At 42.1% G+C, this 13,251-nt stretch overlaps 1 protein-coding gene across 1 annotated transcript; it reads left to right on the forward strand.

Annotated features, from left to right (window-relative positions):
- The first annotated feature begins 206 nt into the window (after nucleotides 1-206).
- LOC117759382 (protocadherin-20) lies at nucleotides 207-4,474 on the forward strand. The gene is made up of 2 exons (XM_034581466.1): nucleotides 207-357; nucleotides 759-4,474. The coding sequence occupies exons 1-2, from the start codon at nucleotides 310-312 to the stop codon at nucleotides 3,378-3,380; spliced, it is 2,670 nt and encodes an 889-aa protein (XP_034437357.1). The 5' UTR covers nucleotides 207-309; the 3' UTR covers nucleotides 3,381-4,474.
- The last annotated feature ends 8,777 nt before the right edge of the window (nucleotides 4,475-13,251 follow it).

Consider the following 13,251-nt stretch of genomic DNA (forward strand, 5'->3'; position numbering starts at 1 on the left):
GTGTGTGTGTGTGTGTGTGTGTGTGTGTGTGTCAATGTGCTCTGCCAGGGTGCGTGCTCAAAATTAAATCTGCGAACTCAAGTAAACATCCTAGTGCCCCTGGCCTCTCATTGGCTAGGACAAGCGGCTGATTTGCATGTGGTGGGAGTGTCCTGAGCCAGCACTGGGATGAATGACTTGTTCAAGTCAGATAGCAATAAGGCTTAGAGCTCAGCAGAGGTCTGCGCTGCTCAGCACTCAAAATGCCTGGGTTACTTAAACTGCCTCTTTTACTGCTGTAAGTGGGAAGTGCTGGACCGGGACAGAAACATGATCGACAGCCGACACCACGGTCTTAGAAAAAGAGGAGGACTATGGGTAAGTCTCACGATAATTCAAATTGCACACAAACTTCATTTTAACAAGTAGCTTTTATGATGCTGTGCATACAAGAAAGGAGGAGACCCAATCAGGCCCTCTCTGTACTCCACTGTTTTTACTCTCATGTCTTTTTCAATGATGTAAACTTGTGTAAAAGTAACTTAAGGTTCATAACAAATTGAACTTCATGAATGATTATTATAAAGAGAGCTGCACTAAGTGTCATGATTACAATTCACACCGTGGTCGCCAGTGTCCACCGAGCTCTGCATCTTCTATTATAGCTAGAAAATAATGTTCACACTGAATAATAAAACATTAGTGCTGCCTCATTTAGCAGACCTCATTCTGCAACCCTCTCATTAAACTGTGTTATCTTTAACTGTCTTGTATTACAGGGATTGTGCATCCTCTTGCTTTACACCAGCCCTCTCTCCTGTTTTGCAAATTTCAGCCAAGCGAAACAGCTCATCTATAAGATAAAGGAGGGATTACCCAGAGGGACCTTCATAGGGACCATCGGAGTAGACTTAAATTTGGATTTTTCTGTTGAGCCCCCCTTTTTATTCAATCTCCCACAGAAGAAGGTCAGTGAACAGTATGTGAATCTAAATAATACCACTGGAGAGCTTTACACATCTGCCACAGAGATTGACAGGGAGACCCTTTGTCCTGATAACTCAGGGGGACGGGGATGTGTCCTGTCGCTGGATGTGTTTGTGTTGCCTCAGCAGCACTTTCAGCTAATTAAAGTCAAGATCGTCATTGAGGATGTGAACGACAACAGGCCAAAGTTCCCCACAGATGAGATCTGCTTGTCTGTCCCCGAAAACACACCGATTAACGCTCGTTATGCAGTGGAGCAGTCTGCGGTGGACCCGGACCTGGGTGCTCACGGAGTGCAGACCTACTGGCTGGTTAACGACTTTGGCGTGTTCACACTGGACGTTGAGGAGAACGAGGGGGGGGAGCTGACACCTTTCCTCATTGTGACAGAAGCCTTGGACAGAGAGACACAGGCTGAATACATCACGGATATCATCGCAGAGGATGGCGGGACCCCTCCTCTTCTCGGCGCTGCTACTTTAAAGATTTTCATCACAGATGTGAACGATAACTGCCCCCAATTCACAGAGTCGCATATTAATGTCACTCTGCATGGGAACACCAGCAAAGGGGCCCATTTGGCACGTTTGCATGCTTTTGACCCTGACCTTGGTGCTAATGCTCAGATCAGCTACGCTTACAGCGAACGTGTGCCAAGGGACACCAGGAGCTTGTTCCATTTGGACAGAATCACAGGGGTGATCAAGCTTGCAGGGAAAATAGACACTGTCACATCCACCTTTTACAAACTCACGGTTCTGGCTAATGGACCTGGCTGTATCCCTGCTGTTGCAACTGTGACTGTCCATATCATCAAAGTTGTGACCGGACCCCCTGCTGTCATACCCCGGTACATCGCACCAGAAAAGGATGGAGTGGTGGCAATAAAGGAGTCTGAGCCAGTGTTTTCTCCAATTGCTTTTTTTACTGTTAAAAACATTGATATGAACCAAAGGGTGGACTGTCTTCTGGAAGGGACTGGTCCCTTCAGGCTGGGCCCCTACCAGCAGTTCAAAAACGAATACCTGCTGGAGACTACAGAGCCACTGGACTATGAAAAGATACAGGAGTATGAACTGATTGTGGTTGCTAAGAATACTGAAGGGCTTGTCATCAAGACTTTCCTCAAGGTGCAGGTTTTAGATGAGAACGATAACGCACCAGTGTTCCAGGAGTCTATGGTGGAAATATCTGTGGAGGAAAACAATGCACCAAACACATTTCTAACACAACTCCAAGCCTCAGACCAGGACAGCGACAACCGAGGGGAGGTCATCTACCTCCTTGGAGGTGACACCCCTGGGATGTTTGCTATAGATCGTGTGACAGGTGTCCTGACCGTGACCACATCGCTGGACCGGGAGGAGAAAGAGAAATACCGGTTCATAGTGAGAGCAGTGGATCAGGGGACGCCCAGGAGGGAGTCCATTGCAACTGTTGTGGTGACGGTGCAAGATCGGAACGACAACAGTCCACGCTTCATCAATAAGGACTTTACTTTCTTTGTTCCAGAGAACTTCCCGGGCTACGGTGAGATCGGAGTTCTCTCTGTGACGGATGCTGATGCAGGAGAAAATGGCTGGGTGGCCCTTTCCATCCTGAACGGCAGTGACATCTTCATGATAGACACAGGGCGAGGAGCCCTGAGGGCCAAGACATCAATGGACCGTGAGCAACAAGGGACATACACATTGTGGATTGAGGCCGTTGATGGCGGAGAACCCGCACTTTCCTGTGTCACCATGGTGACCGTATTGTTGTTGGATGTAAATGACAACCCACCCATTGTCCTCTTTCCTCAGTCCAATCAGTCCTACATGCTAGTGCTCCCGAATACGTTACCAGGAACCTCGATCACAGAGGTGTATGCTGTGGATAAGGATACAGGCATGAATGCTGTGATCGCCTATAGTATCGTTAAGAGGAAAGGTGGCGAGCCAGGGTCCTTCGCCATTGACCCAGAAACCGGAAATATCACGTTAAAGAGGGAACTCAGCAACCGGGGCCTCTACAGCCTTCTGGTGAAGGTCAGTGATCATGGTCAGCCTGAACCGCTTTACTCAACAGTAATGGTCAACTTCTTTGTCAATGAAACAGTGAGCAATGAGAGTTACATCCAGAGTCTGCTGACCAGAGAGGCTGACATAGAGATAGAGGAGAGGCCTTGGTACATTGGCCAGATGACAGAGGGGCCTGAACGGTATGAGCGGTTCCCCTGTCAGCCTGTCCTCATTGTTCTTTCAGTGGCCTGCCTGGGGCTACTCTTCTCAGTCGTCTCTCTGACAGCTTACATATGTTGCAAGAGGTTTAAAAAGCACAGAAAGAAAAGATCAGAAGTGGAAATACCTTTAAAAATGAAGAACGACTCCATGCAGGTTGTGAACAGAAAGTTCAGGCAAATCTCTAACATCTAATACTCAGCTGTCCACGAATCCAAAAAGTACCACAGCTGTTTACAAAAATGTTTACAAAACTCACTGTGAGAAATGTAGTTCTCATACGAAGTTGCTCTTTTCGCTTTTGTCATATACATTTTATTACTGCAAAAGATTGTGATTTAAATTGAACGCCATGAGTTTCTGTGATTAAAACGATGGCACACACTGATGCTGTGCTCTCTCTTCTGCTTCTAATCACGTCGATGAACGCAGACACTTGTGTGTCAGGAAACCAAAGTAAAGTTAAAATTAGTATTGGTGTCAAAGTAATAACAGCTTTATTACAAAGTCATGAGAGCAACTCATTAATCTAAGGTCCAATATGTAAATACTGTACAAAATGTTTCACATCTTTATATACAACTTTTGCATTCACGTGACAAAGAGAGAAAACAGTTCAAGGCACAACAAATATTCGTCTTCATCTCTTGATGGTTACTATTATAGTTACAGTTTTAGTTATGGAGAAGTGATTGCTCTTGGAAGCTGGACAAATCTGGAACCTGTGTTTATTTTTTAAATACAGTTCAAATGGAAATTGACTTTATTTGAAAACATTCTGATAATTCACTTTTGACCAAAGAAACATCAGTTATAATCAATAATAACAAATCAATGTTGTCTTGCTAGTTTTTCTAGAGCTTTCGGTCACATCACACATCTGTAACGTGGCTATTTTGGGGTTACATGCATTGCAGAATATACACAATGACAATATGTAATCCATTACAATTTGATCAGGTTGAAAGCTCTGGGGGAAAAAAACTAGTAAGTGGACCTTGAGTTAAGCTTTTCCTTGTCCAAAGTCTGTGTGATGGCTGAGAGCCACGGTTCGCAACCAGATGCCCTACTTCCCGCGAAGGCTCACTGATGGTGCACTGTGTGTAAAACCTCTCAGTGCCGTCTCACCGCGGCACACTCGCATCCTTTCATCACACTGAGCAATTTGAACTGTTTCATCTTTGTCATCTGCTTCAAGTCACGTCCATCACCCTCCTTTATATGACCATGCAGTTCTCAAAGTGTCTGTGAAAACATGCTGTTTGTGAAAGAAAATCTAACTATTAAAGATGCTTTATTTTTTTACAACACACTGTTTTTTATTTCTGTATTGATATCACCTGCATTTCCTGATGTGTTTTCAAATGTGATGTATCAGAGCTAGTTTGATATTTAATACGATTTGAAGGCGCAATTTACCCCCCCCCAAAAAATACCAGATGTTTTTTTGGTTGAATCAATGAGAACTTCCTTCAGTGGTGTATGAATAATCAATTATATTGTAAAAACCAGATCAAAGTGAGATAGCATCCTCTTCAGACATGATTAAATCTGGTGTACAAATTAATCATTGCAACCGAAGATGAAGACGAAACAGTCAAAGATCAAAAGCCTGAGTGTCTGCATTGCTGTCATCACCTGCGCAGACAGAGCGAGCTGTTGAGCTAACACCCGGAGTCACGCTGTGCTGACAACCACTCGTGTCTGGAACATTTCAGGTTCAAATCAATTTAGTCTAACAAACAGCATTTCTCAGCCTTTTGGAGTGCTACTCACAATCGCTGTTCTCCAAGTATAATCAAAGGTTTTTTGAAATAACCGAAAATTCTGTACCAAGAAAGTGTGAAGGGGGTTGTGATGTTTTATTTCTTCCACCACGTGAACCTGCTGTGCCCTGTGCTTCACACAGCGGCTGTTGTTTTAACCCTGTGCCTGTTTGCATGCCTGCTATGAAGGTTCTGTAGACAGAAAGGCTTCAGGACTCTGTGTATTCCTGTTAACCAGCAACACTCCCAAGTCAGGAACTCGCGTGTATTATATGTCCTTCAAAACCTGTTCGGGTTTGACTCTCACAGAACAGGAAGCGTGCAAACATACCAGCGCTGAGACTCTATTCACACTTAGCAGCATCTCATGTTATAATCAGCACTGAAGCCCGTCATGCAAGCGCAGAGAAACATCAGCAGCTCCAAACAGCTCAGTGTAATCCTGCAGTAATCACCTCTGGCCAAAATGTGCATTACACAAAAAATAGGCTGAAAGATAATAATTATTCGTGTGTATGTGCATGGTGATTCTTTTTCAAGACAGGTAACACAGGTCACGTAATTACACCCCCCCCAAGTCATGTCTGCTTCATGTCATGGGGAAGTTAGAATTTGCTTAACGTCTTGGACCGGTTCAAAGGGGCCACTTAGTGGTACATCAATCAGTCTGAGATCCAAAGAACAAACAGTGTAAGCATGGTGCATTGCCCCAGTGTGTGTGTGTGTGTGTGTGTGTGTGTGTGTGTGTGTGTGTGTGTGTGTGTGTGTGTGTGTGTGTGTGTGTGTGTGTGTGTGTGTGCATGAGAAAGAGAGACACAGAGTGAGAGAGAGAGAGAGGATGGGGGGGCATGCCTTTACTAGGAAGCACACTGAGCAGAAAGAAGTTCCATATGTCCGCGCTGCCTCTTTGTGGAGCTGCATGCACAAAACTTTCATCTCTGTGATTAAAAAATAATCATCAAGATTAGGTTATTGATTTTGACAAAGATTGACTAAATTGAATATTATTTAATATTTTAAATATATATTTCATGATCTCATGATTTGAGACGTCCCCGACTTCAGGATTTTGAAATCCCATGGACTATCAATCAGAACTCTGGGTGTTGTGTTCCACATCTGCCTCCAGTAAATAGATCAGTCACCAAGGCAACGGCTGTTTGCAGCCAAGTGACACAGAATTTAAGATGTTTTCTGTACAATTTTACATTTGTTTTTTACACTGAGCAAACAATTACAGCACATGATTAATTGCAGTAATAACAATGGAGGTTTTTATTTCACTGTGGCAACTTTTTCACACATTTCCGGACTCTCTCTCTCAATTAGTCATTTTCACTCAGGATGTTGAAATAGGAAACACGTCATACAAGCCCTGTTGGCCTATTACAGCTCAAACCCAGATGTTCTAATGACAGAGTACGCTCCCGTGTGCAATAACAAACAATGGCCCTGCACAAGGTTTGCACAAGGCTCAGATACTTTCACATTAACAAGGCATAATAATCCTAAATTCCACAATGAAAAAGTATGCTGTTTCTACTTTATTCATTCTTTTGGATCCTTGTTTAAATTGTTGGTTACAAACTTAGTTGGTGGTTCAAAATAGTTTTGAATAAATTCTCAAATGAATTCTTAATGTATTTCGATACACGTACAGTGGACAAAATAACAGGAACATCTTCTGTGTTCTGCAGTGGTGTGATCAACAACTAATAACAAACTATATGCTGAAAAATGTCCCAACAACCAACACTTTTTACTTGAATGAGAGTCTACAGCCTTCATTTCATTTTACAGGCTATGAACCTAAGATTAGCCAACTCGCACCAGGGCCGTTTCAATGGAGTTTGGGGGCCCCCAGGTTTAACAGACCTGGGGGGCCCAACATCGAACCACACCAACATAAAAAAAAAAACCCACATCATTCCAGTATCAGTAAAGTAGTAAGTTTAACCACCACCAATATCCCAGGCACATCATATACACACATTTAGATGTTCTATAGTCTTTAACCTCAAACCTCTTTTGGCAGAATAATAGCATGGGGCCTTGTTAGGGGGGGGGTTACAATTATGGTGTTGTTGAAGTCTCCTGTACATAGTTAAACATAGAGGTCAAGGGGGGGTAGTGGACTTACGTAATCAGCAGTTCTCTGGGCCCCCCTCCTCTCAGCTTGGGGCCCCAGAAACAGTTACTTGGTTTGCGTACCCTGTTGCACACCCTTCACTAGATCTAAAAACAATGGTACAACTTTTCAAACTGAAAACGTGTTCATTTGATGGCATTAAAGAGAAAAACAAGGGTATCACTAAAGCTATTGTAATTTGCACTGAATGCAACATGAATGTTTCTATCAAAGTTCATGGCCATCCCTCCTATAGACGCTCAGATAGTTTTGTTTGTTTTTATTCTAGTTATGTTTTTGTGTTATGTCCCCAACCTAAGTCTTTGTACATGTGGGAACCATTAATGAAATGGTTGACATGATGACAGTGCTAGATGAGAAGTTGATTGATCGTCAAAGTGGTTGCCATCATCTTTAGGAATACATTGAAGTTCTGTACCACAGTGGAGTGGATGGACCAACATATAATACAGTTTGTTTGTATCTGTAGTGACTGCTTGAAATCAAATCTGCAGCATGTGTCAGCAGCCCGAGCAGTAACTCCGGTACTGTACTGCATCAAGCAACGATTTGATCGACACATCCTTCTGTCCAACATTATCCTCTACAGGACCCTTCACCCTCAACCTTAATTGCTTTTAACCTTCCGGAGTGTCATTTAGCTATGTCTCTGTCTCATTACAAGAATCCTGCTCTAAGTTTTACTCACAGGAGCTGGAAACAGCTGGGAAGGTTCCGGGGTCACCCAGACTGAGACACTCCGCAGCTTTTCTACATGACTGATCACCTCCTGTTGCAGTAATCCCGCCGACAGCCAGTCCGGGCATCTTCAGACGAGGGCAGAATAGACAGTGGAGGAGTGAATTGGCTTAAGTCAGGCTCCACAACTCTTTGTGACCCCAGGGATTAGTCTTACACACTGAATTACTACATGGAGGTTATTAAAAAGACATAATTCTTAAGCAGAGGAGGTGTTAGGATGGTAAGACGTCGTGCATGGAGGAGCATCGGGGTAGGACTGCGCAATATGGCTGGAAAATATATCAAGATACAAATGTTCATATCAGTCAACATTGACAGTCATCACATGTCACATTATTGTTTCTCTATAGTTTAAAGACAGACTGCTCCTGAGTGAAGGTTGTGGTTTTAAAGAAAGACAAACACTTTTTCTATCAAATAACTTATTAAATCCATACGTACTGGAAATGCGAACACATGAACATCAGTGTGATAAGAACTAAAATAAAATGACAGGAGGAGGCTGGATTCATGACCCATACTGCAGCCAGCCACCAGGGGTGTTTCATTTTTGGGGAGCCATCTTGCCGTCCATCTTTATATACAGTCTGTGTTGGCACAATGTATAAGCAATATATAGATGTCAGATTTTTGTTATATTACTATTGATGCACATTGATACTGCGATAATTATTGATATTGTTAAATTGCACATCCCGACACTGAAGCCTTTCTTTAACTATGTCGTCATTGTCTTGTAGATGTTAAACATAAAGATTAAGGATTATTTCTTCAGACTCAACCCAAACACTGGTCCGATGACCTCTCTCTCTCTCTCTCTCTCTCTCTCTCTCTCTCTCTCTCTCTCTCTCGCCCGGAATTTGGGAAAGTCTTTCTGAAATTACCTTAAATTCTTAATGGTGTAGACAGCAAGTAATTACCATCAGCCACAGCCTGATCCCGTTTCCAGATTGGCTTTATTGTCGTGTCCCGGCCTTGAAATCAAATAAATAAAGACACAATGAGAGGCCCAGGTTGGGTTACACACATCTGATGAATAGGAGAGGCTACATTTCCCAAGTTATGACATCAAATACGACCCCCCCCCCCCCCCCCCCCCGCCCTACACACACACACACACATTTCGCCCACCATTTTCAATAATGCATCTTCATACACCCCCCCTGCTGAGGACCACTGCCTTTGATCTGAAGCATCTTTCATTTGCTGTGATGCAACAAAATATAATCCAATCGCACTCTTTTGATCCCGCCGTGGATTACGTTACTAATTTCCTTTATTCCTTCGTCCCTGTTTGTCTCTCGGCTTCGTCCCGTTTCATCCCAGCAAAACACACAGGGGGCTTCCAGGGAATTAGCTGCAGCAGTGTGTTCCTCAGCAACTTCTTTTTCCCACAACTGCGAACGACTTGATTCCAGCCGTCCCTGCCAATGAATTTATCCCTCATCACAACCCTGAGGGAATTCACTTGGACAATGTTGGTCCTGTTCCCAGAAAGATAAATTCTAAAAAAAACAACAACATTAAGTTCAATAAAAAAAATAAGAAAATGTAAATATAAATTTTGAACATCTAAAGATTTTCCAATCAGTGAATATTGTACAAATTTGAGGACGTAATGCATAATACATAACAAAACACAGGTTTTCATGTGTGTATCATCTACCTGGACTGTAGTAATGTGCTGGACTTCATGCAGAGACCACGCATCACTATACAGCAATTTCCTGGCCAACAGTGTGTGGTCCACCAGTGACAGGAAGCATGACCCACTTAATTGTTTTTCATAAAAAAAAAATTTAATTCTATAAAAAAGTACAGTCATCATGTCTTTAGTTAAATTATAGTAGTTTACAGTATATTGAAAGAAAGAAAGAAAGAAAGATTACAGCATTATAATATTTTTCTTACAGCTCAGCTCATTCTTTATCAGGTTATTAACATTTTAATTCAAAATATCAAATGTTCATTTCTATGACAAATTTTTTCCCTCTTTGTTCATTTTACTAGCAAAATACAAAAATGCTCAGCTTTCAACCCTAATTATCTTTTGGAAATGAACAAAAAATGTGATTTAGGCACTTTCATGAAGATAATTAATAACCAGCTTAATAATCACCACAGTTCATATCCCTTTGTTTTCTTTAATAACTTTAAGCCTGCAGTGTTACCAGTAGTGTTGTGTTCACACTGAACAAAAATGTGATTCTTTGTTTTAAACTGTTTTGAATCTTTTTTTCACATTCTGAAAACATGGAATGCTGCTGCTCCTTCGGCTTCAGACCGATTTGCAGTTTAGAGTCGACAGTGGTAATTAGACCTTTGTGTGTAGAGTTGAACAATAGAGGAGTCTTTCCACGAAAAAAACTGTTTGGGCTGAATTTGACATTGTGACAAACTCAAGGCACTTTTAACCAGACTGACACAAAATGAATTTGAAGAGCATTTTGAGCAGCAGCTGGGGCCGACAGCAGGATGTGATGTTCCAGATACACTGTTGGTGTGTGCTACAGGTGAGTTGCCTCATATGCAAATATGTGCGTTTTGAACACTGTTGTCATCACTTGAACTAACACGTCCCTCCGTCTCCTCAGGTCTCAAACACTAACACGATCAAATAAACACCTCGTCAGCGCTAACACCGGCACACGTTTATTTAGAAACGTTGATTAATATGTGTTGTCTTTATAAATAGATAAATGAACTGAAACTCAAAGGGTTTGGCTGAATCATTTTGGCACAAGTGACATATACAATGGTCTCATTCCTCAGGTGAACTGTAACACAGTCTTCACCACTATTTGTGGGGTTGGCAAAGCTTCTCTGTATTAGGTTTAGTTTAGTTTACAACATTTGGCTTAAACATCTGCAAGTGTCCTTGCACATAAACAGAACATATGTTGACGTAACCCCTTTGATTGGGCTAATTTCGACTAAACTTCAGCATATATGTTTCCCCTGAGCCGGAACCTGTCCCATATTTCTTACAGTAGAGTCACATGTTTAATTTTAGATATCCTGGACTCACTGAGGGTTTTAAAGGTCCCATGTTGTAAAAAAAACAAGATTTCCATGTCTTTGTTTAGAGTCTACCATCTGAACTCTTATGAGATTTCCTTTTTTACATTATGGACAATAACCTTGTGTTCTGTGTTTGGTTATTTGTTTGCACTCTTGGGTTCTTCGTTTCCTGTTTTATCCTGAAACATCTCTCCTTGTGTGTCTCTCTTGCTGTACTTCCTGTCTCTGTCCTGTTTTCTGCTCTTGTGATCGCCGGCACCTGTTCGTCATGTGTTTCACCTGTGTTCAATCATCCCTGCCCGCCTTCTGTATATCGCCTCTGCACTTCCCTTTGTCAGTTGGTCTGTTTCAGATGGCTTTTCCACGTGTGTGAGCTCTGCTCTCAGGTTTCAAATGTAACTTTTTCACCGGAGACCATAAGACATTTTGGTCCTTGTAGCGAAACCCTTACAATAAAGCAGTTTTAGGTGTTGGAATATAAAAGTACTGTGAAAGTATCAAAGAGCTCAATCTAAGGAGAAATGCTTTCAACCTGTATTCAGATTAGGCTCTAAAATTAGCTGCAGTAACTATGTGAATCACCACAGTCAACCATGATTCCTGTGGATATGGTTTCTCTGTGTTTGACTGAAATCTGCTTACTTTTATTCAAGATTCAAAGGACTTTCTTGTCATCGCACTCAGGAACGATTAAATTGTAAGAGGCCTGTCTCTACAAGATGTATATATTCATACATATAAGAAACGTACAGAAATATGGTATGAAAAACAACAATAATAGCAATTGAAGCCGCATCAGCAAATAACTATTTACAGAAGATAGAATAATTGAAGCTTATTAACAATTGCAATCTCTTAAGTTTTTTTTTTTTACATTTCTCCTATAAGTTACCTTTGTTTTTCTAATTTTGTGGAACCCACGCCAGCATGATACACACATAAAATCCATGAAGGGTAAAGAAGTATTTGCTATGACCATCTCGATTAACAACAAAAGTGTGTGTGTGGAGTGTGTGTGTGTGTTATGTAAGTAAAATGCTCCCTCTCCCACTTGCAGAATGCGGTACAAAGGGCTCTACAGGGATGTGCCCTATATGGTCTGGCTGCCCGGCTCTCTGGCAGAGTTAATGGAGTGCCAGAAGAGCGCTCCTTGTTAATATCAGCCACTCATGCATTTCAAGACGCTGTTTCTTCTGTCAAGGGGAACCAAGTCAGCTAACCTAATTTGGTGAAGAAGATGTGCTACAGTTTTTCAGGAGGAAATAACAGCGAATCATCATCTCTCTCATTTGCCCCCTCTGATTGATGCTGATCACTGATCTGGTACATCGTAATTGAAAAGGCATGCCCTGCTTGAAAGTGGGTATATGAGCAGAGAGAGAGTTCACACACACTCACACACACTCACACACACACACACTCACACTGTGGAGTGCTCCGCCACTGGGCTAATTTGACATGCTTAAAATCTCATGCTAACTTCCTTATGCTAATTTCATTATAGGTAATGAAGGAATTGTTGTTAAGACACAGAATTCAGTGGAGGGAAGAGGCTTGGAACACTAAGTGGAAAAAAAGGGGGGAGAACAAATGAATCCCTCTGCACTGCCCCTGGTTTCTGACCTGACAGCCGCAGGCAAAGAAACAGAGGAGACAATGACAGTCGGAGACAGAAAGACGGACAAAGAGGCGAGTAAATTGTAGTGGGGAGGTTGATTAAAGGACAGAGGGACACGAATAGGAACAGGTGGGCAGACAGATAAGAGAGATCAGGACACAACTTGCTGGGTCTCAGGTGTTCCCGTTAGAAGGGGCCAACGCTCGACTGCCATATGGCTCAAGTTCAGCCAAGTCTGCGTTTCACTCGTGGAACCTGAGGTGTTGTTCACGAGCGTCTGTTTCATCTTTGTTTTTCATTTGAACAGAAAACCTGGAGGACGAGAGGAAAAGCTCTTTATCGGGTTAATTTATAGATATGTAATGGGATAAATTATATGTGTGTGTGTGTCCTCTATTTTTTCTTTTTTTCCCTTGCATGTAATTTCCTATGATAACAGAGACTGAGGGGCCAAATGCATTGGCATGACACAGAAATAAGTATATATGTTTGCATGTAAACACATTTAACTGTAATAAGTGTTTTTGTCAGGAATTCAAATGATTCAGTTATGTCCTCTACAACTACAAACTAGTCAGTGAGAGGCAGCAGGAACTGGGTATCGATGTCACATGCTTCGGATGTCAAACCATCACCGGCTGTTTTTTAAAACAAACTGATGTTACTTGAGCCTCTGTGAGAAAACACGAGGTGATTGTCAGGTTGTCTCAAGAAGTATTAAATACAACTAAATAATATATGAAGTCCTTCTGCAGATCATCTGAAAAAAAA

The sequence above is a fragment of the Hippoglossus hippoglossus genome, chromosome 3 (genome assembly GCF_009819705.1).
Source record: "Hippoglossus hippoglossus isolate fHipHip1 chromosome 3, fHipHip1.pri, whole genome shotgun sequence".
In the NCBI taxonomy this organism is placed as follows: domain Eukaryota; kingdom Metazoa; phylum Chordata; class Actinopteri; order Pleuronectiformes; family Pleuronectidae; genus Hippoglossus; species Hippoglossus hippoglossus.

Excerpts from the sequence above, each read along its gene's own strand:
- LOC117759382 (XM_034581466.1), top strand. The coding sequence starts at position 310 with ATGATCGACAGCCGACACCACGGTCTTAGAAAAAGAGGAGGACTATGG. Across the intron at positions 358-758 it reads GAAAAAGAGGAGGACTATGG|GGATTGTGCATCCTCTTGCT; the intron begins GTAAGTCTCACG and ends CTTGTATTACAG.